The sequence below is a fragment of the Sorghum bicolor genome, chromosome 5, assembly GCF_000003195.3.
Source record: "Sorghum bicolor cultivar BTx623 chromosome 5, Sorghum_bicolor_NCBIv3, whole genome shotgun sequence".
In the NCBI taxonomy this organism is placed as follows: domain Eukaryota; kingdom Viridiplantae; phylum Streptophyta; class Magnoliopsida; order Poales; family Poaceae; genus Sorghum; species Sorghum bicolor.
Window position 1 is genome coordinate 70,099,853 of NC_012874.2, and position 26,767 is coordinate 70,126,619.

A 26,767-nucleotide genomic window follows, 5' to 3' on the forward strand; every position below is an offset into this window, starting at 1 on the left:
GTCCTCATAGCTCTCGGCCACTACCACTTTCTTGCCCTTGCAATCAACACATTTGCTTGTGCTCTCCACAAGTAAGTCATCACAAGATGTTGCTACATCAAGCTTAGCAACATTGTTAGTAGCAACATGTGTTTCATCAATTGCAAGTTTATAAGAAATCTCAAGGTTGTCATAGTTTTCTTTTAGAGTTGATAGTTCTTCTTTCATTGCTCTATATCTAGTGATAAGCTCATCATGAACACTCTCAAGTTTATCATGTTTTTCTTTGAGCTCTTTTAGAGAGAGTTTGAGCTCCTTGAGCTTAGTGGTCATGATCTCATTTTGGTCTCTATGCTCATCACTAGACTTAAGCTTTGCTAGAAGTGTGTCATTTTCAAGTTCAAGCTTTTCATTTTCACTTCTAGCCTTTCTTATGACTTTTGTGTACTTGTTAAGCAATTTTACAAGTTCATCATAAGAAGGTGATTCAAATTCACTATCACTTTCACTACTCTCATCCTCACTTTGTACCTTTCGGTCACCCTTAGCCATGAGGCATAGGTGCGTAGAGGATGTAGATGGTGGTGAAGATGATGGTGATAGAGCATCGATGGCAATGGCGGCAACCTTCTCATCATCACTTTCATTGCCGGAGGAGTCACCACTTGAGCTCTCAATGTCGGTGAGCCAATCACCAACAATATAAGCCTTGCCATTCTTCTTCTTGTAGTGCTCCTTCTTCTTGCCACCTTTCTTCTTATATTGCTTCTTCTCATTCTTGTCATCATCACTTGAGTCATCTTGCTCTTTGTTCTTCTTCTTGTATTTGTCCTTCTTGGGCTTTGGACATTGGTGAGCAAGATGCCCAAGTTCACCACAATTGTAGCACTCCATCTCGGAGATGGGCTTTCTCTTGCTACTTGTAAAGAACTTCTTCTTCTTGGAGTCAAAGTTGACTCCATTCTTGTTGAGCTTCTTCAACATCTTTGTGGTTCTTCTCACCATAAGGGCAATAGATGCATCATCATCACTTGAAGTTGATGACTCAACTTCAATCTTCTTGGCTTTGCCCTTGTGAGAAGCTTTGAGAGCCAAGTCCTTCTTCTCCTTCTTGGCTGATGAGGAGCCATCTTGGGGGTTCATGTGCATGTACATCTCATGAGCATTAATCTTCCCCAATATGGCGGTTGGTGTAGCGGTGGAGAGATCTCCTTGATGAAGTACGGTTACTATGTGCCCATATTTCTCAATAGGAAGCACACATAGTATCTTCCTTGCTACATCTGCCGCACTCATTTGAGTGAGCCCAAGTCCATTAAGCTCCTCTACAATGACATTCAAGCGAGAATACATTTCATTAGCATTTTCTTTAGGAAGCATCTCAAATGTATTAAGCTTGTACATCACTAAGTGATAGCGTTCCTCGCGTTCACTCTTTGATCCCTCATGGAGCGCACAAAGTTCCGTCCAAAGTTCATGGGCGGTTTTGTGGCTCCGAACGCGGTTGAACACCTCTTTGCAAAGGCCTCTAAAGATGTGGTTTTTGGCCTTCGCATTCCACTTCTCGTTTTCTTGCTCTTGTGGAGTAAGAGCGGCGTCTTTTGCTGGAGGAGTGAACCCTTCGGTCGCGGCTTTTAGGCACTTTACATCGCATGCCTCAAGGTATGACTCCATCCGTATTTTCCAATACGGGAAGTCATCCCCATCGAACATGGGTGGCGTTCCATCCCTGTTAGACATCTTTTCTCTAGGTGGTGAAGCCTAAAAAATGAGCACTAGGCTCCGATACCAATTGAAAGGATCAAGATGCCCAAGAGGGGGGGTGAATTGGGCTTCTCTAAAAATTTAAGCAACCTATAAGCTCCAATTCAACCCCTTGTGCCTAGTGTGACCTAGAGAGCTACTGGATAAAAGTTTTGCAACCTAGTTCCAATCCTATTCTAGCATGGCAATTCTAAGAATGTAAAAGCACAAAGTAAATGCTAGAATGTAGAGGAGTAGTGGAAGAAAGTGCTCGGCGATGTTTTGCCGAGGTATCGGAGAGTCGCCACTCTCCACTAGTCCTCGTTCGAGCACCCGCGTAAGGGTCTTACTTCCCCTTGGTCCGCGCAAGGACCAAGTGCTCTCTACGGGCTGATTCTTCGACACTCCGTCGCGGTGAATCACCCAAACCGCTCACAAGCTTGACACGAGCCACCCACAAGTACTCCAGGCGGTCTTCGTGCCTCCAATCACCACCGAACCGTCTAGGTGATGGCGATCACCAAGAGTAACAAGCAAAGAACTCTCACTTGACCCAAACAAGGCTCTAAAGAGTGGTGGATGCACACTTGACTCTTGGAACTCACTAGAGAAGGATTAACTCAAGAAATCGCTCAAACTTCAATCCTCTCTAGGCTCTTGCTACTCTCTTGCTCCACAACAAGTTTCTCTGATGTTCAAATGGGCAAGAGATCTTTCATGGACGAGGTGGAGGAGTATAAATACTATCCACGAAGTCCAAAGGTCGGCCAACCGTTTTTCACTGAAAACGGGGTCACCAGACGCACATTATGTTGCACCGGACGCACTGCACCGAGCGTCCGGTGCTTCATAATGGCTAACTGTACTTGCTTCTGACACGGCACCGGATGCTAACTCCCAGCGTCCGGTGCACCGTCCGGTGCTCGGGGAAAACTTACAAGCTCCCTGCGCAAGGGACCGGACGCTACCCGACGCGTCCGGTGCTAGCGTCCGGTGCTCGGGGAAGGCTTGCAACCTCCCTGGGTAAGGGACCGGACGCTACCCGGTGCGTCCGGTGCTAGCGTCCGGTGCTTAACCCTAAGCACGACACTGACCTAACTGTTGAGGACCTCACCGGACGCACTCATAGAGTGTCCGTTGCAGCGTCCGGTGCCCCCTTGGGCACCCTAACTTCGTCGAAACTCGATCGCTCCAAAACGAAGTTTGCTCCTCTCGAACTAAGGACTATGTCTAAGCTACCTAGTGCTAGGTTTACCAAGTGTGCACCACACCTAAACCTAAAGCCTTGCCTAATTCAAGCTACTAGATCAAAGCCCCTCTTAATAGTACGGTCAAAGGAAAACAAAGTCCTAAACTACTCTAAGTGCCCTTCTTCACCATATGGCACTTAGACCTAGTCTAGTCTTGACGATGTCCATCCATCCTTTGAAAACCGAAACGATTTCCACTATTAAGTAGGCATGTACGTCCCTATCCATCGAGTACCTATTACCATGACCTTACCTATGACTTTGCTTCTGCAAAACACACGTTAGTCATAGTAATCAACAATGTCATTAATCACCGAAATCACTAGGGGCCTAGATGCTCTTTCACATGTAATGCCCACCGATTCCGATAGTACTCCCAGTACGCCTCGCCATATAGACCGGGGGGGGGGGCATAGGCATGTTTGATTTTATGGATGAAAGAAACAAATTTTCTGCCATTTGTTACTGCATGCCTATAGTCGCAACATGGGTGTGTCAAGTAATGGTGTCCTTAAATAGTAAGTATAAATGGATGCATGTACAAGTTACACCATAATATATTCGTGGGTGCAACTCTTCATTTGACAAAACCAGAAACGAGGAGCAACATGGCAGGAAGAAGCGAGAGTCATAAAGGAAAAAAAGAAGAGCCTTACGGAGAGAAGGGTGATTCAAGCATGAAGAATTTGAATGCAAGGATGCTTCTCGGAAAAGCCATGACAATCCTCAAGGAATCAAGTAAGTCTAAAAAAATTACGAAATGCATGCGTGAAGCAGAAAAGTTTACTTCCTTCAATGGGTTCCAAGCCGACGATGATGCAAACACGGATGCAATAGGTGAGTTCATTACCAATCCGAATATTATTATATAAAAAATCTATTGAAACTGGGGGTAAACTTGTATCTTAATTGCAGGATTTCAAATGAGAAATGAAGATGAAGATCTTATAAATGGGAGATGAAACGAAGTCAAAGAGCCAAGAAATTGTGACTATCCTATGAAGATGCATATGAAGTTAGGCAATTTTGTGCAAACACATAAATAAAAATTGGTGTGCATAACGTAGTGCTTGTGTTTGAAATAATAGACATGTTTGTGCGCTAATGTGTGCTATGGGTTTCACAGTGTAAACAGGTGTCATGTTAGTAATACAGTTCAGACATGCTAAAAATTTGATTCTAATATTTTTAGTTTTTATTTGTTCGCATTATGGATTGATGAATGGTTAACCAAGACAATTGTTCCATCTACATGTGTTTATTGTATAAAGAATACATGTTTCGATAAAACAACTAACAAGGTTTATTTACAATTTGGAAAGACGGATTATGTAAAATTGTATATAAAAATATTGCAATTAAAAATGCGAGGAACCACATGAATATGGTTCGCCCAAAGTAGTAACGAATCAAGACATCACATTTAACGAGTCATACTCGTGATAATATTGTTGGAAAGTGGTTATGTAATTGCGTTCTATTTTAGATTATGTGTATATATGATCAACTATATGTTGCTAATTATCGGTTATATTTCATTATATTACACCGTTTTGAAGCTTTTATGACCAGTTCAATTCTTCGGTCCAAAACAATCGAACTGATGGTCAATCGGTTCTTAACGGTTGGACCAGTGTATCAATGATGAACCGATGGCCTCGCCGGTTCCAAATAACTTGGCACAGTGGTAATCAGATAGGATAAGAGGAACTGTGTAGAATCACAAGTGTATTAGGGCACTCCCAATGCAGACTCTATAGTTTCTATGACTATTTATTACCTCAGTATTTATAAATTTCTGATGATGTGGTACTACATTTCACTACGTCAGAAATGGTCTTGAGGGGCGGCTGTTGAAGATTTGTAGCAGCGGTTACCAAACTGTTGCTACAAATCACTGATTTTACGGGGATGGCTGGCTATGCCCCTACAAATAGGGGCGGTTAGATATTGAGCCACCGCTATAAATCAATTTGTAGAAATCATGAAAAAGGGGGAAAAAATTTTAATCCGAGAAGGCCCCCACACTGCACCTCATACTCACTTGTGCCTAAGTTGGATTTTTGTTCCCACATATTATACCCAACCGAATATAAATTGATTGTTTGATGCCTTAAATAAATTCAAATAAAAAAGTTGTCAACTTCAAAATTTTATAACTTTTTGATATCTACAACTTTTATTTTGGTAGTTTCTCCATCTGAGGTCGTTTACAAAATTTGAAATTCAAATTTAAGAAATTTAAACATAATTTCCTATGACAAGATAAATTTAAATGGAAAAATTATCAACTACAAAGTTTCATAACTTTTTGATATCTACAACTTTTGTTTTTGCTATTTCTCCATGCGAGGTCATTTAAAAATTCAAAATTCAAATCAAAAAGTTCTCAACTATAAAGTTTTAGAGAACTACATATTTATTTTGATAGTTTCTCCATCCGAGGTTGTTTACAAAATTTGAATTTCAAATTTGAGAAATTCAAATGCAGTTAACGTTGACAAGATGATTTCAAATAAAAGAGTTGTCAACTACAAAGTTCTTTAACTTATCATGTTCTACAACTTTTATGTTTATGATTTTTCAGCTAAAGTCATGTAATGTCTCAAAATCACAATTGAAGTTGCCATTTTTTGAAATTCAAAATTCAAATAAATAAAACACGGACACACAAAAAAGATGGACATAATAATAACTACAAGAACATAATAAATTGATAGAGCACAATTTTATTAAATTTTAGGAAAAAATATCAAATTTAAAGTTAGTATGTGGGAGAAAAACTAGATACAAGTTTTAGCCATAAATTAAAAAGAGAAATAAGAGTTCTTCAACAATTTGAAAATTTGATTTCAAATATTATTTTGAAGTAGTAAACGATTTTAAATGAAAAAGTTATAAATAGCAAAGTTTTACAACTTTTTAAGATCTACAACTTTTATTTTGGTCATTTGTCAATCGAAGGTCGTTTTGAAAAAAAATTCAAATTTTAGTTCTTAATTTTAAATATTCGATGTCCATTTGGAGGGACGGTTCAATATTGAGTTGTCCCTGGAAATCGGATTTGTGAGGGCTACCGGATATCGGGCCATTTGTAGGGACGGCTGGTTTGGCCAGAATTTATAGGGAGTTGTGCCTAAAAAAAAAGAGGTGGCGGACCATTTCTTGTTCCTTATTATAACAAATAGTGTTTTGACTCTTTTGGGATTGATGGATATCAGAAAATATTTGTCGAGTTTTCATCCTCAAGAATTACTGTGTTTTCTTTAAGACATGTGATCTTTCAGAAAATTTAGGAGCTTCTAGATAACCATTTCTTGTCCCTTATTATAACAACAAGAAGAAAAAAAGGAAGGAAAAAAAAGAAGACATTTTCCGTGTTTTGCGAATCTCATATGCACCAAGGCGTGGCCGAGCCAAAGTTTCTTTTCCTTTTCCTGCAGTCCCTCATGATCCAGTGACATAAGACGTGTATCCTTCCGGCCCACCTGCTTGGATCGAATCGAAGATAAAAATGCCCAAGCGATCCGTTGTTGTTGACTAGCGAGGCTGCTGGAGCATGGTTTTCTCGGGCCATATATATATCCAATCCAACAATATCCTGACCTTTGCCGATTTGTAACCATTATATACGTCAAGGGCCACCAAAATTACCGGCTTCCAAGAGTTTTTTTATTTCCCTCCAACAGGTCTAATGGGCCATTGCATTATAACCATAAGGATGATCCACCATTGGAATTCCTTCCTCGAGGCCTCACGGATCGTGAATATCCATTAGGCCCACGAACTGAGCCCATTGTGTCTAGGAAGAAGGATAACTTTTCCTTTCTCCAGCATTACGTTTCAGATAAAAATTTGCAACTGGGCGCTGGAGCAAGCTGAGACCGCTAGAGCGCTATATGCATGTTCAATGAAGTTGAAGATGATGCGAGAGCATGGATGGAGGCAGTTTGGAAGGCTATGTCTAATAACAATAAGGTAGTTACTCAAGTTGTTACTCGCTTGTGGGCGGTTTAATTATCATGCAAGGCGAATAATGATTCACGAGAATATATCTTTCGAAGTCCTTTAATTTGTAACATCAGTTCTAGTGATAAACGGTATAACCAACCCGGAAGCATGCATGCAGTTGAAACGATAGCTTCGACTTATATCCCTGTATAAGTTCAGGGTGGCGTGTGACTATATATATATATCAATAATGTAGCGAAGAGTATCCATGGAGAGTTTTCGGAACTAAACAAGGCCTTGGTAGGGTAGTAGGGTACTCATCTTTCTGCTGACCAGTGAAACTGAGGATCTTGTTCGTGAATCACAAATAGGATATCTCAATTAGAACACAGTAGTTGATCAACTACACGATTACACTCACTTTCAGTTTGATACTACTTCCTTGGCCACAGCACGAAGCGGCGTCGCCATGGACAGCACAAGCCCAAACCTTTCAGCCATGTCGATGCCGTCATCCTCAACCGCACAGTCGAACCGATGCAGCAGCGAGCCGAGCATGAGGTGCAGCATCCTCTCCGCCAGCGGCAACCCCAGGCAGATCCTCCTCCCGGCGCCGAACGGGATGAGCTCAAAGCAATTCCCCAAGAACCCGACGCCGTCGTCCCTGCCGACGACGAACCTCTCCTCGGCGTCATCTCCCCACACCTTCGCCCTCCGGCAGATCGCCCAGATGTTCACGTACACCGTCGTTCCTTCAGGGATCCGGTAGCCATGGACCTCCACCGTCGCCTCCGCCTTGTTCAGGCCGATGGGGACCGTCGGGTGTAGCCGGAGGGTCTCCTTCACGACGGCCTGAAGGTACGTGAGGTTGGAGATGTCGGACTCGGCGACGTGTGGTCTTGCGCCGATGACTCGTCGCAGCTCCTTCGTCATGCACCGTGGGTGCAGCAGCAGCTCCGCCATCGCCCACTCTATCGTGCTCGTCGTCGATCCACTTCCGGCGACGAGCAAGTCCATGAACATTCCTCTCATGGCCTCCTGGTTCATCACCCACCCTTCCGTCCCATCCACCTGCCCCTCCATGTCAAGCGCCGCGTCCAGCAAGTCATTCCTCCGCGGCTCGCCGGCGGCACGGCCGTGCCGTCGCAGGTCTATCTGCCGGTCGTTCACGCCGTAGGTCCACGCGACGAGCTTCTCCATCCGGCGCCTCACGCCGAGCACGTCGGCGGCCGCGACCGCCGGGAAGTAGTCGGACACGTTCGGCGTCCCGGCCACCACCACGGCCTCGCGAACCACGTCCCCGATCGAGCTCGCGCGCCGTGGCCAGGTCGTCCAGGTCCTCGGAGAACATGCACCGCCACAGCACGCCGGCGACCGCCGGGAACACCGCGCGCGCCACGGCCACCGGCAGCAACGGCGACCCGGATTCGCCGCCCCTGACCTTGGCCTCCGACGACGACGACACGGCGCGCGCGAGCTCACGCGCCTTCTCCTCCCGCACGGCGCGCAGCTCGGCGAGTCGCCGCGGCGTGAACAGCTCCTCCGTGCAGAGCTTCCTCATGGCGCGGCGGGAGCGCGATGATGGAGTTGGCGTGGTGCCCGCACGCGTGCCACGCGTCCAATGCCGCCGCGCCCGGCGAGGTCGCCGTTGTGCACGTGGAGGACCTCCTTGGGGACGTCGCTGGCTGGACGAGGCCACCACAGGTAGCGGTCGGCGAGGCGGGCGAACGCGTTGTTTAATATATTTCTCTGTTGCCGGGAGGCTGGCTTTGCCCCACGTACGGTTTTTGTTCAAAAAATGTATACTTTTTTATGTATAATCAGTGAAACTTAATTAAGGTAGTAAAACGTGACAGTGTGATAGAGCTGCATTCTGTTGACGGAGGTAGTATCTCGGATCAGAGAGGAAGTAGATACAGGCAGGGAAGAATGAATGATGGTCTTTGAATGATGTACAGTTGCACGCGATCCAAACACAGAGAGTTCAGATTTTAGAATCGTGACAGGATGCTCAATAATTGATGCATGCAACATGCCTACCTCGCACACCATGATCATTTCTATTAAATATGCTACGGATGCTGGCATGTTTCCATCTCACGCACAGAAGATCAGATACGAATCAATGATATCGGTGTGGCACGCGTTTAATATGCATCATTAGGCCTTGTTCAGTTCTCAAAAATTTTTGTTTTCGTGTACTGTAGCGCTTTTATTTTTATTTGTCAAATATTATTTAATCATAGACTAACTAAGCTCAAAAGATTTATCTCGTAATTTACAGGCAAACTGTACAATTAGTTTTTGTTTTTATTTATATTTAATGTTGCATGCATGTGCCGCAAAATTCGATGTGACGGAGAGTCTTGAAAAGTTTTTGGTTTTTGGGGTGAACTAAACAAGATCTTAATATATCAATATGATCCACATTGATGGTGAGTGTTGTTAAGGATGGTGGTTTCGGGTCAGATATCCGCGGGTTCGGATTTGGAGATGATTTTTTATCCACGGTTTCCGGATTCGGGACTCCGAAACCTATTGGGTTTGTTTCATATTTGGTTTTCTAGCCGTGGATATCCAATAGATATCCGAAATAAATTATTTGAAATTATAATTTATATTTTATAATACTTAGATTATTAAATTTATTCTAAGTTGACTCATGAAAATATTTATTATTTGTTGCCTCTTGTTTATACATGTAAATATGTGTATATATATCATGTATATATATGTTTATAGAAAGTCTTTATTGCTATTAATATATTGTCATACAAAGCTGGTTTCGGGTCCATTCAGGTCTTGGGTATCCATGGTTTTGGTTTTGTGATGGATTATCACTCGAATTGGTGTTCGATGTGGGTTCGGGTTTTGTTTTTTGATATCGGATTCAGGTGCATGGAGACTCCGTCCAATCCAAATCTGCCATTATTGCCGTCTTAAGTGCTGTAAATAACTTGGACTTTTATGAAAAAAAATCCAACCGTTGTTTCACATACATGAACGTTCCCGTTTGTGCACTAGTGCCTCCCTACGTACAAAGATCTAATTAACCAAACTAAGTTCACAGGTATACATATACAGGCCAGATTTACTGATCATATGCGTATTGTTGTCTATGTAATATTGTACTAATAAGTACTTAATCTCTTCCAAGTTACTCTCTCCGTTTTTAAAAGCTTCAATTCCTAGAATTGTCTTAGACATAGTGTATATCAAAGAAGCAAGTGCAATGGGGTTGATCCATCGTGTACAGGACAAGTTTAGAACAGATGGTGCCAATAAAATGTTCGTTAATTTATTGTTGTGAGAGCATGTGCAAAGTAATGCGAACAAGCAATATATATCATCCGTGCACGAACATTTCTTTTTCGAGAATCCAGCTGGCTACTACTGGATACGTTCATCTTGAACTGTCTACTACCAACATGGCTGGGTTGTACATTGCTTTTTAAAAAACTGAATAATTTGCTCGTTTAGAATTTCATGTACTGGAATTTTACCTATCTTTGCTCCGTCCTGCCACATGAACATATATTGCTTTGCTTTCCAAGCATTTCAGCCATAGACTACAGCTTTCTTAATTATGTTTAACATCTAGCACAAACATTCTATGTATCACTGTGAATTGGTCTTTCTAAGCATATAGTAAGAAATTAAAAGAGTTCATTTATTCTGCTTATAAATGACCTAATTCCACTTTTTCACGTGTATGTAGAACATATTGTCCACAATAGTATATGTATATCTGTGAGTATCACCAATAATATATCTGAGGAACATCCACCAATATATCTGAGGAGGTACAAAACGATATTTGGTAAAGCCACCGACGAAACGAGTATTCTGAGAAGCATATATAATGATATATAAATGTAAACCCCATGTTCAAAAATGCTTTACCACAATGAATGCAACAGTTGATTTAACACTCATCCACTGCAAACGAACAAAGTTTTAGTCATGATCACACCACTGATACATGGTAACAAAGTTTATTATTATAGTAAAATCATGATCATCATTAGGATTATATATAGGTTATAGGTATATTAGGTAAAATGGATCACATTTTTCCATATTACTGCATCTCGTGTGCCATTGCATGGAGGGGAACAATTAAAGACAGTACTAACCCAAACCTTTCTCTCATGTCCACTCCATTTTTCTCAATCTCTGCAGGTAATGTCCATCTGAATCGATGGAGCAACGAGCCAAGCATCAAATGCACCATCCTATAAGCCAGTGGCAGCCCAAGGCAAATGCGCCTTCCAGCACCAAATGGAATTAAGTGAAAATCCCTCCCCATGAAATTTGTCTCTATACCTAAGAATCTCTCTGGCATGAATTTATCTGGCTCGACCCAAGCATTGGGGCATCGATTAATCGCCCAGATGTTGATGAGCACTTTTGCCCCTTTTGGAATGGTATAGCCCTTAATTTCTACTGTGGCTTCAGCTTCGTATGGCGTTAGCGGAACAGGAGGGTGCAGCCTTAGGGTTTCTTTGACAACAGCTTGAAGATAAGGTAACTTGCTAATATCACTCTCATCAATTTGCTGTTTGGTGCCGATGACATTCTTAAGCTCCTCTTGCACTCTTCTCATTGAGTCTGGAGATTGCAATAGCTCTGCTAGTGCACACTCAACGGTGTGGGATGTGGTCTCTCCCCCACTGAACAAGTCCTACAAAAAAGGAATATTTTTTGAAAGAATTTTGGAAACCTAGCTACTTTAAAATTTGTAACCCAACAAATATGAGATATTCTTGTTGTGAATTTAGCTGTCCTAGAATTTACATTCTGAAAAAAAAAATCATATTAGCTCTGGTCAGTTTGCTTCTTAAAAATGATTATATTAAAGCAACCTACAGTTTCTCCTTAAACTAATGTAGCTGTCTTAAAAGTAGTATACTTACTGTAAACAGTCCGCGGATGGTATTATGGCTCTTGTCGTCGGTGTTTTCTTCTTCAACTTCGCCCTCCTTGTCCAGCATCACGTCAAGCAAGTCATTCTTGCGTGCCTCGCCGGCGGCATGCCTGCGTTCCCTCTGCCTGATCTGCTCGTCGATGATGGCATACATCCTCTGCACCAGCCTCGCCATCCTGCGGCGCACACCTTGGAGGTCGGCCGGAGCTAACGCCGGAAAGAAATCAGACACGTTCGGCCCACCGACCAGGACCGACGCCTCGTCGACGATGTCGCTCACTTCCCGCGCCGTCGCGGGGTCGAGGTCGGCGGAGAACAATGTCCGCGACAGCAGGCCCAGCGCGGCGGCATGCGCGGCGCGGCCGACGTCCACGGGCGCACCGCTCGCCGCATGGTCGGAGACGTGGGCGATGAGCTCGGCCACTTTCTCCTGCCGGAGAGCCTGCGTGGCCTTCAGCCGCTGCGGCGAGAAGAGCTCGGCGGTGCACAGCCGTCGCAGGGCGCGCCACTTGTGGCGCGGCGGCAGGCAGAGCACGGAGTTGTGGCAGTGGCCGCCGGCGCGCATGGAGTCGCCGACGGACCGCGCCGCGATGTCGGCGTTGTGCGTCCGCAGGATCTCGCGCGCCATGTCCGGGGACGAGGCGACGACGGTGAGGATAGTGCCGAGGCGGAGCGTCATGAGCGGGCCGTGCCGCGCGGCGAGGCGCGCCAGGGAGTGGTGCGGCATGTGGTCCAGCTGCTGGTGGAGGTTGCCGATCAACGGGAGCGGCCGTGGGCCTGGTGGGAGACGGAGACGGCGGCGAGAGTCACGGAGGAGCTGGAGGATGTATGAGGAGAAGACGATGAGCAAGATTGGCAACACCAAAGGGAGGAAGAACGCCATAATTCGTGTTGTAGTTGGAGTAGCACCTCGCAAAAAACTAGCCCTGGCCGTGTGTGGATATTTATAATAGCGGTCTCCACTGAGGATTAGCCACACTTAAACCCTATAAACACCGATTCATCATTTGCCTTCATTTTTATTTATTTGTTTCAATTAATCAACTAATTAACTATATTTTTATTTATGTACTTATTGTAACCTTGAGATGTGTTCAATTGCATTTTTGTGTATATATAATATACATAAGATATTTCAAGATATATTGTTTTCAAAGTAATCATATACCATACCTGTTGCATTTACCACTTGTGATATGTCTCAAGATATATTTTGGGTTGTTCACAAAACATCAATGTGATGTTCGACGGCCATGATGTATTTTGAATTGTTCATAAGATGGTGTACTTTAGGATATTCACATAGTATCTGTGCTATTTTTGTTTGGTGTATTCAGTTGAGGAAATGTTCCTTTTTTATAATACTGTAGATGAATGAATGTTATAACATAGCATTCACCAAAGCCTTTAATTTGTTCTATAGATATAGAATCTTATTTCGAATATATGCTCTATATATGTGGTAAAATTTTAATGTTTTTATAGTACCCGTGAGATGTTCCATACTTCCACCCATACATGATGGATTTTTTGTCGTTCATGTCCTATGCATAGGATGCTCCATGATATATTGATGGGTTAATTAAAATCATGCCATTATAAATTTGATGATTATAAAAAACGTCTCTACTTCTCTCTAAGAGTCTAAAATACACCATTTTGTATGTCCGCAATATCTCTAGACTCACGTGCAAGCATACGAGTACCTTCCTTATGCATGGAAATGCCCTTGATATTTCATTCCCCATCTTCTCTCCATGTCCTCATCGCTCAAGCGCCCTCTTGTGCCGCCTTGCATGTTTTGTCGTCGAGGCCACCATGTGCTCGATGATCTTGGAATTGCGGTCGAGGGTTTGGTACTTTTTGACATTTTTGAGTTGGTGTAGGCTCTACTACCCTCACCTGCCACGGATGTTGTCGTCACCCTCCTCCTCGTAAATGCACAGGCATAGCTCTAGCACCCTCTTTGCGCCGGCCTGCACGATTTGTCATCGACGCCACCGTGTGCTCGATGAACTTGGAATTGCAGCCGAGCGTTGGTCCTTTTTGACATTTTTGAGTTGGTGTAGGCTCTGCTACCCTCTCCCGCCACAGACGCCATCGTTGCCCTCTGTTAGAAATAGTCTGTAATATGTGTCAATGTAAATCTTAAGGAGATCGGCATGAGAGTCCATGGTTATAGGATAGAATCTGTAAATTAGGAATTGTTGTATAGGATCCTAGAATTATGGATCTCCATGCCGTATTCGTAGGAGATTGTTTTCTTGTACTGTTACTATATAATCAACACGTACTGCGCCTCTGGCTATCATCTTGCCAAGCGCTTCCACCATCTGCCCTCTGTATTTTCTACACCCTCCTGGTACAGCTCCAAAACGCCCTCTCGTGCTGCCCTCCATGCGTGCAAGCTCGTCGAAGCCTCCATGCATGTGCGACTTTGGTTGATGCTCAAGTGATTGCTCGGATGGAGGTCGGGCAATGGCCGTGCCCTCGAGCCGCGAGCGATGGCTGTAGGCAAATTAGTTGTAGTGCTTGAATTTCTTAAATAATTCCAGATGGAGATAATCCTCTACCAAAGTTACACAGTGCTTGACAATATTTAAACGTTTTTGGTTGAATTTTTCTTTTCATTGGAGTTTATTTATTAACAGCTAAAATATTCAATAGAAGATTATAAACATTGGTTTTAAAAAGATTACGAAACGGTTGAGTTCATTTTAAATCTTTTTTGGTTTATATATATCAAAGCCGAGATGGGGCAAGGGTTATATATGGGCAAAGAAGTCCAATCATATGTACCAGTAAAGGAGAAAAAGAAGAAAAGAAAAAATAGAGAAATATTGAAGTCCCTTGAAACGGAGAATTCGCCGCAGGTCTCGGTGTCAAAAGACGCTAATTAAAAGAGGTGCCAATTGAGTCCTTTGTTTAGTGATTATTATTAGGTGTGCGTGAAATTTCTCGTGTAGTACGTTGGTGTAGGATCAAAACCGTACGTGATCCACGTCCGTCGCCCGTCGCCAAGATCCGTTCTTGGCCCGTGTCCACGTGGATCCACGTAACGAGCCGGCGACAATCAGAGGTGTCATGCACAACGGGACAATCAGTGCATCAGACAGGGAACCTACAGGATCCCAATCAGCAAGATGCCCCATGTGCTGTCCTCGGCTAGTGTGTTTAACACAGTGGAACTAGTTCACTCTATCAGCGATTCGCAGTATCACATACTTTAATTACTTATTACATGTTGGCCTTTAATTAATTCCATAGATTCCGATCCAATCACCATTGATCTTAATCGACATGGCGCAGGATCTAAATAATTGTTCGTGCCATTGTAGTAACTAGTATAATGTCTATGCTAACGCTATAGCTTTATCTAAGAGATGCATATAAAATAACTAATGATTTTTTTCATAGTTTAATTTTAACACAATTGCATTTGAGCATGTATACAATCCGAAAAACACTTTTGCATAAGAATGCATAGTAAAATTATTTTTCATATTAATCATCTAAGTTACATTCTGCCTAAATTCTTTATTTGGTTTCAGGCCACTGCTAGCTTAAATGGCTTTCCATAGAAACAGCGAGTAAATTTAGTTCTCAAGGATCATAAAGGCGATCAAAGAACGTATTTGAAAAATGATCAAACATACATAGAAAAATAACAAAACAAGATAAATTCTAGAAGAATATTGGTCTATTGTTCCCTTTACATAAAGCAAAATTCTATTCATGAGAAGGTTTATAGCATCAATGATGTCGATGACAACACATGTTATCTTGTAGTATTTTTTCTCCTATTGTAATTTCAAGATTCGACTAGAATAGGAATGCAATATTTTTCTGCATCTTCATATATAGAACCCTAAAGCACAATTAGAATTCCAACAATCAAAGGGTGAGGGTGAGAATAAATTAAGGTTGAACTTGACAGTGTCACTAACAGTTAGGCTGCCATATTACAGTCTAATAGTACTTAATTCTTTTTCAGCCGTTCAATACTTCAGTGGAAAGGAAATAGCTAGAACAACCAGCAACTAATTTTTCTGATCACCTCGTCACTGACTGGCACGGACTCATGCATGATGTTGCCAATCAGTCGTGATCTTGGCTCAAAATGGGGATGGTTCGGTACGCCCAAAGGGTCTTCAAACCGGCCCAAAAAATAATTCAAATGGGCTCCATTTCTGATCCACTAAGGCTGTTAGGGTTATTGGTTCCCAATCAATTGAACTTTTGGATCGAGTGGTTCGATCCGCTCCCGTCCGTCCGGCGCCGGCACCAGCCCCGGCCACCACCCTGGCTCCGGCCGCAACCCCGCCGCCCCCCCCCCCCGCCTCCCTGCCTAACAAGCCCATCGATGTTCCCCGCCCTCACCGCGGCGCCTCTTTCCTCCTCTTGCCTTTGATGCGCAGGCTGAGAAGGAGATCCAGGCAGCCAAGCTCCGCATGCATTCTCTCCGCTAAGCTCGCCGCCATGCGCCGGCTCGAGTGCCGCCGCCTCCTCCTCGAGCGCCGTGCCGCCGACCTCGCCTCCCGCGCCGACATCGACGCGGCACGCGCGCCGCCGCCTCGTCGCCCGCGACCTCAGGTAGGCAAAGGCAAAGCCACCCACTCGTGATCCGATCCGATCTGCCCATCTCACTTTCTCTTCCTACACCCTAAAACACCAGGCATTTCGTTTTTGGTTGTTAAGATTCAAACATCCGCATGCTCTGATCGGGCGCGCAACTCAGTGAGGGGCGAGATCGAGGAGGCCGAGAGGAGGGAGCAGGACTGGCACCGCTTCTACGAGGGCAAGAGGAAGGAGATGGAGGAGTTCCAGGCCGAGTTGCGGCGGTTCGAGGTGGAGACTCGCGAGCAAGTGCAGAGGCTGAGGGATTCAGTTCTCAAGTATGGTCCCGATACTTGCATCCATAAACTATGATCTATTGAGCTCATCACAGTGTTCCTAGCTTGTTTATCCTAATTAATTGCAACTGGTTGCTTGGGATCTGGGTGAAACTGGTAAATTGTTACTGATTCTGTTCGTCTGGGCATGCTCAAATCAAACGGCAATAATGGTGCAGAGGTGTTTAATATGCTTTGGTCTGATCTATCTGGCCAGTAGCTCGTCTTCTCTGTTCTATTTTTTAAGCCGGCGTGGCCCTGCTAGTTTATGATACACTTGCTTGGTCCCGTACATGCATGTAAAAGCTTCATTTGACAACAAATATGTACACATGGGTGGATTGAACCATGATATCCAATGGTGCACCAGGGTCAGAAATTTATTGAAATGGTGCAGCCAGTGCTCCATTTGACAACAAATGGATCAGTGGATCGGTTGCGGTTCGACCCAAGGTGGAACCACCCCCATGTTTAATCTTGGCGTCGAGGGTGCTCTTGGCCGACCTCCTGCACCTCAACTTCTTTGTCTGCCAACCTCTTCTTAATTTCATCTGTGCTCTTCATGAGCCTGTTCACTTCTTCCTCTTTTTGCTTGCTCTGCAAAGAAACACATCACATTCAGTCTTACATTCAGACTCCAGTGGAATCACCTCTAGTGGAGCGCATGCCCTATACATTCAGTCTTAAGAGTGTAGATCTGCAATCTAAAATCCTTATTTTTATATATATATAAAAGGTATCAAAGAAAGTTAATAAAAGATAGTGCAAGCACAATAGGTTCAACTTACTCGAGGATAAAAAAATATAGCATTTAAATAATGTCAAAATCTGAAAATAAAAATTTAGGTTCATGACATCATATTGTCATATAAGATATGCACGGCCGCAAGTTTAAGTTAAAATTTCAACTAAATACGTATGTAACATACACAGAGAAGTGCATGCAAAGGCAAAAAGACCATGAGTATGAATGAAAAAACATATGAATTTAAAAAATAAACAAATATAAAACATAAAATTAAGAAGTTTTTGTTAGTTAGTTGTATTAAATAGTGATAATAATTATGCCTATGTGTCATAAGGTTCTAGACCCGCCTTGTACAAGAGCACATGGTTGATAGACTAGTGCATATAATAATGACACATTTTGTTTCTTTGATTGTTCTTATTGAGATGCTTGGAATATATAAAACTTAGCTTCAAGATGTTTAATAATTCTTTTTTTTGAACAACATGTTTAATATTTCAGTAAATAATAAATCTCACAAAGTGACGCAAAGACTGAAAGAGAGACTGCAAGCATGCATTCACCTCAATTAACACACTTCTACAGGATTGATTATGGGCAGCGTTTCACTTTTGGCCTCGGAGGTGGGCAGCCCGGCTGTCCTTCCTGGAATATCCACGCAAGACAGCCGGGCCAACAACCACCTCGGTTGATACCTATTAAACGAGGTGGTTATTGTAACACAACCACCAATGCTAAATCGATTAAATGAGGCGGTCATCTTAAAACAACCGCCTCAGTTAATAAGCCTATTAACCGAGGTGGTTCCTTTACATTGCTCGCCTCGGAAAATCTACACCAATCCAACTGCATCTATCGGGCTTATATATGCAGGTGTTAGTGTTTGGGCCATCTCTCTCATTCACACACCGCAGCCGCCCAACCCTCTCTCTCTCGCACGCCCTCACTTGTGCGCCGCTCCTCCCTCACCCATGCACCGCTCCACTCTCTCCCATGGTGTGGCGGCGTCCCTCCATTCCCAAGGTGTGGCAGCGTGGCGTCCCTCCCTCCCATGGCATGGCGGTGTTCCTCCTTGCCCCTTTAACTCTGGCGACAGCGTAGAGGCTAGATCTGGTGGCATGGAGGCCAAATCTGGCCTCCCAACAGCGGCACAGGTCCTCCATGTCTCGGATCTAGGTGGTGGCAACTTTCTCTCGCCCTTCAACTCTAGCGGCGGCATGGAGGTCAAATCTAGTGCCCTGGAGGCCGGATCCTGTTTCCCCTTGGTAGTGTTCCTCCCCCTCCACCTCTACATGAACTCCAGTGGTGGCATGGGCTCCCCGTGGCGGCGCTCCTTCTCCTCCCCACGGCGGTGCTCCAATTCGGGCATCGGCTACCACGCGTCGCAAATCCGGAGCTAGGGATCCACCACGACACGTATCCGGCGGCGGAGATGGCCTCCGCTGGTGTAGAGGCACCACGACGTGCATTGCCGGTGGCAGCGACCTGTGGATGGGCTCAGTAGGCCCGTCCACGATTTTTTTCTTTATTTTTATTTTTTATTCGATTTACCATGGCGAGTATTTAAACCGCCTCAGTAAATCTTTGATTTAATTACCATGATCTTTGATTCGAGGCAGTTAGGCCGTGTGTAGTTCGCAAAGAGAAAAATTTCGCGACACTGTAGCACTTTCGTTTGTTTGTGGTAATTATTGTCTAATCATGGACTAACTAGGCTCAAAAGACTCGTCTCGTAAATTCTGACCTAACTGTGCAATTAGTTTTTATTTTTGTTTATATTTAATACTCCATGCATGCGTCTAAAGATTCGATATTATGGGGAATCTTGAAAAATTTTGAGTTTTTAGGTGGAAGTAAACAAGGCCTTACGAAAACCGGCTTAGTTAATGCCTTTTGCTGGCCACGATTAGGATTTTTTAGCAGTGTAAGAATGAACGTGCTGGACCCAATACATCCATATAGAGACGGCAGTTGTTAAGTGATTCCACTAGTATATAGTTTATACGATTTTGCTGCCATCTATAACTCTTATAATTCTAAACCCCACTAACTATTTCTCCAAGTATGCAAGCTATCCACCTAAGCAATGTACTACCATATTCAATTAAAACCCACTAAGTAAAACCTTAATAACTATTTATCTCAACATGCAATGCACCACCACATATACAATTAAAATCCAATAGCATACATGACAACTGTAGTCTTCACGTCAACAAGACAAATAAGTATAGTCTACATCATCATACTACACAATCCATTAATCCGCAATTCGCGCAACAACGCGCGGTGTATGCTCCTAGTTAATTTAGACGTCGATCTCCATGGACATGAACTCATGCACGTCGTGCACCGCCAGCTTACAGTTGCGTGTCTTCATGTCGTGGTGGTGGTCGTCCTCGTCTCCAGCTTCCTCTTCCGGCAGCCGCCCGTATACCTCCCCATCTCCAGCTGTGTACATTTTGCACACGTACACGTAAACCCCGAGCACCAACACCGTCACGAGGACGAAGCACCATCCGAACTGCAGGTTGACGACAGCCACGGCGTGGTGCAGGCTGTCCTCGCCGTGGCAGCGCAGGTTGACGCCACCGTCGTCGAGGAAGCAGCCCTTGGGAGCCATCCCTGGGATCCACACGACGCCGATGACGACGCCCCACAGCCCCTGGAACGCGAGGGACGCGGACCGGACGAGGCTCACCGCGAACTGAACCTCCGCGGGGAGCCCACCACCACCGCCGGCGGCGCCGAGGAGCGCGGTGGAGAGGCACGTCGCCGCGGCGGCCTGCAGGAACCAGTGGAGCCGGCCCTCGACGCCCGCGTGGTCCGTGGAGTGGACGTGGAACACGAACAGCTCCTGCGCGAAGACCGCCGCCAGGAGGAGCATGCAGAGCGTCGTGTGCCGGTGGCGGTGGCGGTGGCGGTCGAGGTAGATGGCGGAGCCGGCGTAGACGAGGAGCGAGGCGTACATGATGGCGTGCTCGTGGTTCGGCAGGCGTTCCGGCGGGATGGAGCCGTCGGCGTTGAAGGGCATCGGCGAGTAGGCCAGCATCTGGGTGGCGAACCCGTAGACGCCGCCGGCGAGCATGACGATGAGCTCCAGGTGGCGGACTCGTGGCGCCGGGAACCATGCCGGCGCGACGTAGGATGAGGAGGATGTTGAGGGAAGCGAGACGAAGAGCCTGATGTGGTTGAAGAGATGCCATAGGCCGAGGCCTGAGAACATCAGGCCACCTAGGATGTGGCTGATGCTTTTGTCAATGGCGCCGCTGGGCATCATCATTGTCTCGGTCTGATCAGCAGTAAATTGTTTTCTTGGTGCTAATAGTAAATTCTTTGTTGCATTGGCATGCTCTCTGGATTTTGTATGTAAGGGTCATTGGTTAGGGTGAGATGATCATATATATGGATGGCAGAAGAGCAAATATATAGACTAGAGAGTGACACGATGGCAATGCAGATGATTGGAGAGTTGCTTGCATGGCTTGTTGTTTGATCCCCTTATATAAAGTCAAATATGAAGATACGGTGATCAGCTGTAGGTTGGCACATCAAAGAAGTCGTTGATAGCTGTATAACTATTAAATTTCTGGATAAGGTACATTATATTACTATTTCTATCTAAAAAAATACAATTCTAGATGTATTTTTATTGAAGTGTTCAAAGGTTGATCAAATATATAACCATCAATGTTTATGTTTCAAATAAGTATATCTTATGATAAATTGTAAGATATCGATTTTATCTCATAACTATTTATATATATTTTTATATATAGTTAGTTAAATTTAAGATATTTTAACCTAGTATTTTACTAGGATTGTACTCTTTGATTGGTGGAAGGAATACACCACAAGAATTCTCAATAAGTAGCTTATTACTTTCGTTTACACGCAACAAACACAACTATATATATATATATGGCACATGCTGCGTACACGTGTTACAAGCTCAATTAAATTAAGCTTACGTTCGTTTACACGGAACGAACACAAGTTATAGCACACAGCCACACACACACGTGTAATTGTTATCCAATCGCTTGCCTGTGCACACAAGGTCCAAGTCAAAACTATCACGATCGTCCTTTCAATTAATTAATGTTAAGTAGTCTTTGTTTGCCAGCTACCTGGTGAACTTCAGTGTTCATCACATCGTAATTACTACTACCGTACTTGTGAAGGTCGTGAAGAGTGTGATGGGCACAGGATAGACGATGGTGTATTCCTATGGTAAGCCTGTATGGTGGCAGCGCCGGTGGCCGGAGGAGAATGATGAACATAGGTAGCTTGACCTCGCTAACTAGGATTGTTTAGGTGAGCCCCCACTAGCTTAGTGCCCTTCTTGCTTACTAGTTATATCTATAGTTAGACTGCTAGCAAATTTAGATAGAGGGCCGGGTATAGTCAAAACTAAACCATTGATCATTATCGCATTTAAATTGGCTAACTTTTGTGATTAATTTTTAGGAACAACTATTCCCCCGTTCCCTTGTCTAGTCGGTCATCTCAATCCTATAACGACTAATATTTGGGCACTTCAACAAGCAAGTGAAGGATGTTGATGAAAACCATATTGACCAAAGCCGGGCAAATTAAAAATGCCAGCCTCAGTAAGCAGGCCTAAAGCCTAGGCCAACGAATTATTATAGTCAAATATATAACTAGAATTAGGGTTTCTCATCCTCAAGCCGCCCCCTCCACTTCTTATCATATCTATTTGCCGTGTCTCTCTGTCTCTTCTCACTACCTCTGAGTCTGGCTTGTTTTGGATCACCAATCGCATCCAACCATCGCCCTTGCGTAGGATCTAATCCCAACCGTGACTACATCTAGCTGGCCGAGGAGCAATGCTGAGGAGCAGATCTGCCTCGCAAGACTACTAGGATCTACGCCATTGTGCCCTCAGCTGAGATCGTCTTCAAGGAAACCTGATCTGTGTCGCACCAATGGCAGGATGTGCTTGCCTTCATCGTCGACAGAGATCAAGTTCAGGGGGTTGGTCCAAGTCGAGCTACCAGAGGTCAACATGGGGGACATGGATCGATCGCACCATCGGAGATCTATGTCGGGGAGGGCTGATTTACGTCTTTGACTTCATGGTCCTGACCTCTTTTCTCTTTGTGCACAATGATGGTGGCTGGCCTAAGAATGATCATGGCAATGGCGACGTGCTTGGGAATGGGCTTGGCAACGACGACATGCCTAGGACTGGGCTCAACAACGTCGATGTGCGTGGGAGCAAGCTCGGAAATAGTGGTAGGCTAAGGAGAAATTTATATCTATATACTCTTCTAAAGCTAAACTCCATTAGATGTTTTATCTCTTCATACAGGTGTCCATATCATCATTATCCTCCACTAAGTATCCCACTAACTTGCAATCCTTTCATGCAAGCTATCTGTGTCATCCTTTATTAATACAAAAAAATATCCATCTCATCTCTATTATATGCAATACTTTTAGTCTTTAATGTATTAACATAAAGTCATCTACATATGCTGTTTGTTTCATCACCTATTATTCTATAATAAGATCAAATATTCTATTGATGTTTCTTTTATTAGCTTACTAATTTTTTTTGTAAATTTGATACAATAAAATAACATGCAAGTGAAATTCATATATCTACACAATATATAGAATACCATATAGTAATACTATATATGAAACCGATTTATTTTTAGAAAAATCCTACGACAATGCGCGAGACATGCTTCTAGTAAATATGGTTGTCAACTCTTGTAACCGTCCATTAGTATAGAAGGAATAAGTTTGGTTGGGGGTAAGGCATATGTTGGGACCCTATTTGAGTGTTTACTATCCAATTACAACGCTTATGAATTTGATTGAGAATGTTTTGTAACCCTATAGACTCTTGTAAATATAAGCTCTACCAGTGAAAAGAAAAAAAAAACCTTCACCTCCAGGATAAAAGCGGGGAGGAGGAATGTGGAGAGAACCCCCTTCAAGCATGTGTCCCTCTCGCTCTCTCCACTCCACCCTCTCAGATGTTTGGTCATAGATCAACAAGCATGGTCTCTCACTGACGTGGAGCCATGCCATCACTACGCCACCTAGGATTTTTAGGGGCAGCTCAAGACCATTTGTAGCAACGAATTGACCAGCCAGCCACCCCTATCAAACTGTTGCTACAAATGGTTGGTTTGTAGAGATAATTGACCAGCCGTCTCTACAAATTCGATTTGTAGGTGTCAGTTGATTTGTATCTATTTTTTGGAAATCACAAAATCAGGCAAAAAATAGCAAAAAAAAATTGTTAATCAGTAAGGTTGGTTGAATAAAGAGCCGATGCTACAACGTTTGGGAACCATTTATAGAGGTGGTTTAATTTAGAGCCGCCTCCTAAAAAAAGGAGGTGTTGCTACAAATCTTTTCTGTAGTAGTACATGTTGTAGTGCTCATATGGATAATGCATCTGAATTGTATTGAACATTCACCGGCAAACGTGACTGCCTGGGCAAACTTCATGGTCGTAGGCAGCAGGAAACTTCGACTGCTCGGAGGAAATCGACGACTTCGGTGTTGTGCGTTTGCATGATGCAGCGCATGCCTGGCGAGAGAAGCTAGCAAGGCATTGCGGGCTATGCATGCGTATGCACTGCAGAAGCCTTTGTCGAGTGTAACATTCGCGGAAGAGTCTCTGGGCTATCGTCTTACGGGAAAGGTGCCTTCTCCGAGAGCTAAAAACCGTGCACTCGGAGAAAAATTGACGCCGTTGGTGGCCGGCCGGCGCTATTTCCTTCTTTTTTTAAAAAAAAAAAGAAGATCTTTCCCGAGTGCAACACTCGAGGAAGAAACTCTCTTTCCCAAGCGCCGCAGCCCAGGCACTCGGAGAAGAAACCCTCTTCCTCGAGCGCCGCAGCTCAGACACTCGGGGAAGAAATCCTCTTCTCCGAGCGCCACAACTCAGGCACTCGGCGAAAAAACTCTCTTCCGCGAGTGCCGCAGCCCATGCACTCGGGGAAGTCAGTTTGAAAATCCGTTTTTTTTTTGCTTTTCCATGTAAACAACAAACCACACGTTTAAAAGTACACATTATTTCAAGTTCACAAGTTCAATACATAAAAACGACTCCGAAGGCGGCTCATGACGATAGTCCAGTGTGCAATGCCGGCGAGGGTTGGAACACCCCAGCTTGTGATCCCGGCTCACGGTTTAGGCCCACGACACTCGAGGAAGCCAGCCTTTTCCCGAGAGCCATGTCATGGCACTCGGAAATGGGCCTCTTCCCCGAGCGCCAGGCAAGGCACTCGGGGATTTTTTTTTTAAGTTTTTAGTTGTAACGGTGCTGGTGGGTTGGGCCATCAAGTAACAATTTTCTTTCCTAAGTGCGGCTCTTTCCCCGAGTGTTGCAGTTGAGGAAGAGGGCCTTTGCCGAGTGTCGCTCTTTCCCGAGTGCCAGGTACTCTACGACACTTGAAAAAGCTTCTCTTCTCCGAGTGCAATTCTTCCCTAAGTGCTCGATTTTTAGCACTCGGGGAACCTGCCGCACTCGAGAAATTTAGCCTCTCCGGTAGTGATAGTAGTATAAGGCTGTCAGCAGGATATGGCAGGTTGGGAGGCAAGCGATGATATGATTGCCCCCCTGGACATGTGAACATGTTTAGATAGATTATTAGATTAAAAAAGAAGAAGATCATATCTCTATCGAACGGCAAACGAATCAGGAAATAATTAGAATTTTGTCTCCAATAACGACGTATCCGATCAAACTGCTCAGATTAGCAGACGTCCAAATATTCGTACCAATTATAATCTAATAAACTCCATGCATGTGCTCTCTCCTGCAGCAACTTTTTTTTTTCAAAGAACGTGCTGCACGCGTATTTTGATTAAGTGGAAATTGAAGTTTGTTACAACCCGTCTGATGAATGAACATTATAAACCCGAGAATGCCGACAGATTCAACATCTGCCCATTCACGATGTTATTTTGTGATTCATGAATGTAATTGGGTCGAATGTTTCAATAATACCAATATCCAATGCATCTCTTTTCTGTATATGGAAAAAGAGCTTACCATATAGTAATAAACAGTTGTGCTAAAGAAAGGTTCCCCTAAATTTCATAATCAAATTTATAAAAACCATCACTACTACAGATCTGACATTTACTGCCGGCTTCATCACTGTCGGTTTTTAAGAAACCGATAGTGATAGTACCTCCCGACACATCACTGCTGATTTTTTGACGACACGCATAGGACCAATCAGCACTGATATTGGGTCATCACTATTAGTTTGTAGCTAAAACCAATACTGATAATATCATTGTCGGTTCTAGCCAAGAACCGACACTGATATTGGATCACCACCATTGGTTTTTGGTGATATGGTATAAGAAAACTTCCATAACTTTCTCATATGATGTTTGATGAGGATAAACTTTATATCAAAGTTGTAATTATTCGACGAGATCTATAATTTTGTAGTTCAAACTTTTTTATTCGAGATTGTTTAGATGTCCAAATACACAACATAAAAATTGATAGAGTTATTACCCAAGGTGTCCATATGCTCCATAGTCATAAGTGAGTGTGCATGTACTTATACAGAATGGTAAAGAGGGCTCTTATACGATCATCGATTCGAGAAAACCATACAAATATGAAAGAAAGGGTATTTTATCCTTACCAACTGGATCTTATTGTGCACCAAAACAAAAGTTATAGATATTAAAAAGTTATGCAACTTTGTGGTTTACAAGTTTTTTATTTGAAGTTGTTATGATGTCACTCTATTCGATTCACAAGATTTCGTAGAAGTTAATACCAACTAAAGGAATATGTTGCATAGTCATAAGTGGGTATGTAGTAGTGTTTGAGAATCTCACATGCAGAAGCAACCAAAACAAAAGTTACAGATCTCGAAAAGTTATGCAACTTTATAGTTGACAATATTTTTATTTGAAACCATTTATCTAACATAAATTACATTTGATTTTTCAAATTTAAATTTAGATTTTTTTTCAAATGACGTCGGATGGATAAACACCCAAAATAAAAGTTATGTATACCTCGAAAAGTTGTGCAACTTTGCAGTTGATAACTTTTAGTTTGAAATCATTTATCCAATGAACATTACGGTTGAATTTTCTCACATTTAGAATTCATATATTCTTAATGACCTCTGATGGAGAAATGACCAAAACCAAAGTTCCACCTTTTACTTGGAAAGTTTGTAACATAATGTGGAATTCTTGACACCCTCATATTAAGATCCTGTGATCGAAGTAGGCCACAAGGTTGTGTTAT

General features: G+C 43.6%; 4 protein-coding genes across 4 annotated transcripts; 1 reads left to right on the plus strand and 3 right to left on the minus strand.

The window, feature by feature from the left end:
• Window positions 7,347-8,484, minus strand: LOC8082105 (cytochrome P450 76A1). Its single transcript, XM_021462180.1, has 2 exons — window positions 8,290-8,484; window positions 7,347-8,207 (listed from the first exon to the last, which is right to left on the minus strand). Exons 1-2 carry the CDS (start codon window positions 8,482-8,484, stop codon window positions 7,347-7,349), a joined length of 1,056 nt encoding a protein of 351 aa, XP_021317855.1.
• On the minus strand, window positions 10,948-12,783 carry LOC8082106 (geraniol 8-hydroxylase). The gene is made up of 2 exons (XM_002451217.2): window positions 11,840-12,783; window positions 10,948-11,607 (listed from the first exon to the last, which is right to left on the minus strand). Exons 1-2 carry the CDS (start codon window positions 12,731-12,733, stop codon window positions 11,005-11,007), a joined length of 1,497 nt encoding a protein of 498 aa, XP_002451262.1. The 5' UTR covers window positions 12,734-12,783; the 3' UTR covers window positions 10,948-11,004.
• On the plus strand, window positions 16,270-17,107 carry LOC110435271. The gene is made up of 2 exons (XM_021460698.1): window positions 16,270-16,443; window positions 16,549-17,107. Exons 1-2 carry the CDS (start codon window positions 16,330-16,332, stop codon window positions 16,777-16,779), a joined length of 345 nt encoding a protein of 114 aa, XP_021316373.1. The 5' UTR covers window positions 16,270-16,329; the 3' UTR covers window positions 16,780-17,107.
• LOC8082107 lies at window positions 19,595-20,959 on the minus strand. Its single transcript, XM_021461059.1, has one exon. It carries the CDS (start codon window positions 20,771-20,773, stop codon window positions 19,799-19,801), a length of 975 nt encoding a protein of 324 aa, XP_021316734.1. The 5' UTR covers window positions 20,774-20,959; the 3' UTR covers window positions 19,595-19,798.

What these genes read in the sequence shown, in the direction of transcription:
- LOC8082105 (XM_021462180.1), bottom strand. Translation starts at nt 8,484, where the DNA reads ATGAGGAAGCTCTGCACGGAGGAGCTGTTCACGCCGCGGCGACTCGCC. An exon ending in TGTTCCCGGCGGTCGCCGGC is followed by an intron (nt 8,208 to 8,289) that starts GTGCTGTGGCGG and finishes GTGGTTCGCGAG; the next exon opens with GCCGTGGTGGTGGCCGGGAC.
- LOC8082106 (XM_002451217.2), bottom strand. Translation starts at nt 12,733, where the DNA reads ATGGCGTTCTTCCTCCCTTTGGTGTTGCCAATCTTGCTCATCGTCTTC. An exon ending in CCATCCGCGGACTGTTTACA is followed by an intron (nt 11,608 to 11,839) that starts GTAAGTATACTA and finishes CCTTTTTTGTAG; the next exon opens with GACTTGTTCAGTGGGGGAGA.
- LOC8082107 (XM_021461059.1), bottom strand. Translation starts at nt 20,773, where the DNA reads ATGATGATGCCCAGCGGCGCCATTGACAAAAGCATCAGCCACATCCTA.
- LOC110435271 (XM_021460698.1), top strand. Translation starts at nt 16,330, where the DNA reads ATGCGCCGGCTCGAGTGCCGCCGCCTCCTCCTCGAGCGCCGTGCCGCC. An exon ending in CTCGTCGCCCGCGACCTCAG is followed by an intron (nt 16,444 to 16,548) that starts GTAGGCAAAGGC and finishes TTGGTTGTTAAG; the next exon opens with ATTCAAACATCCGCATGCTC.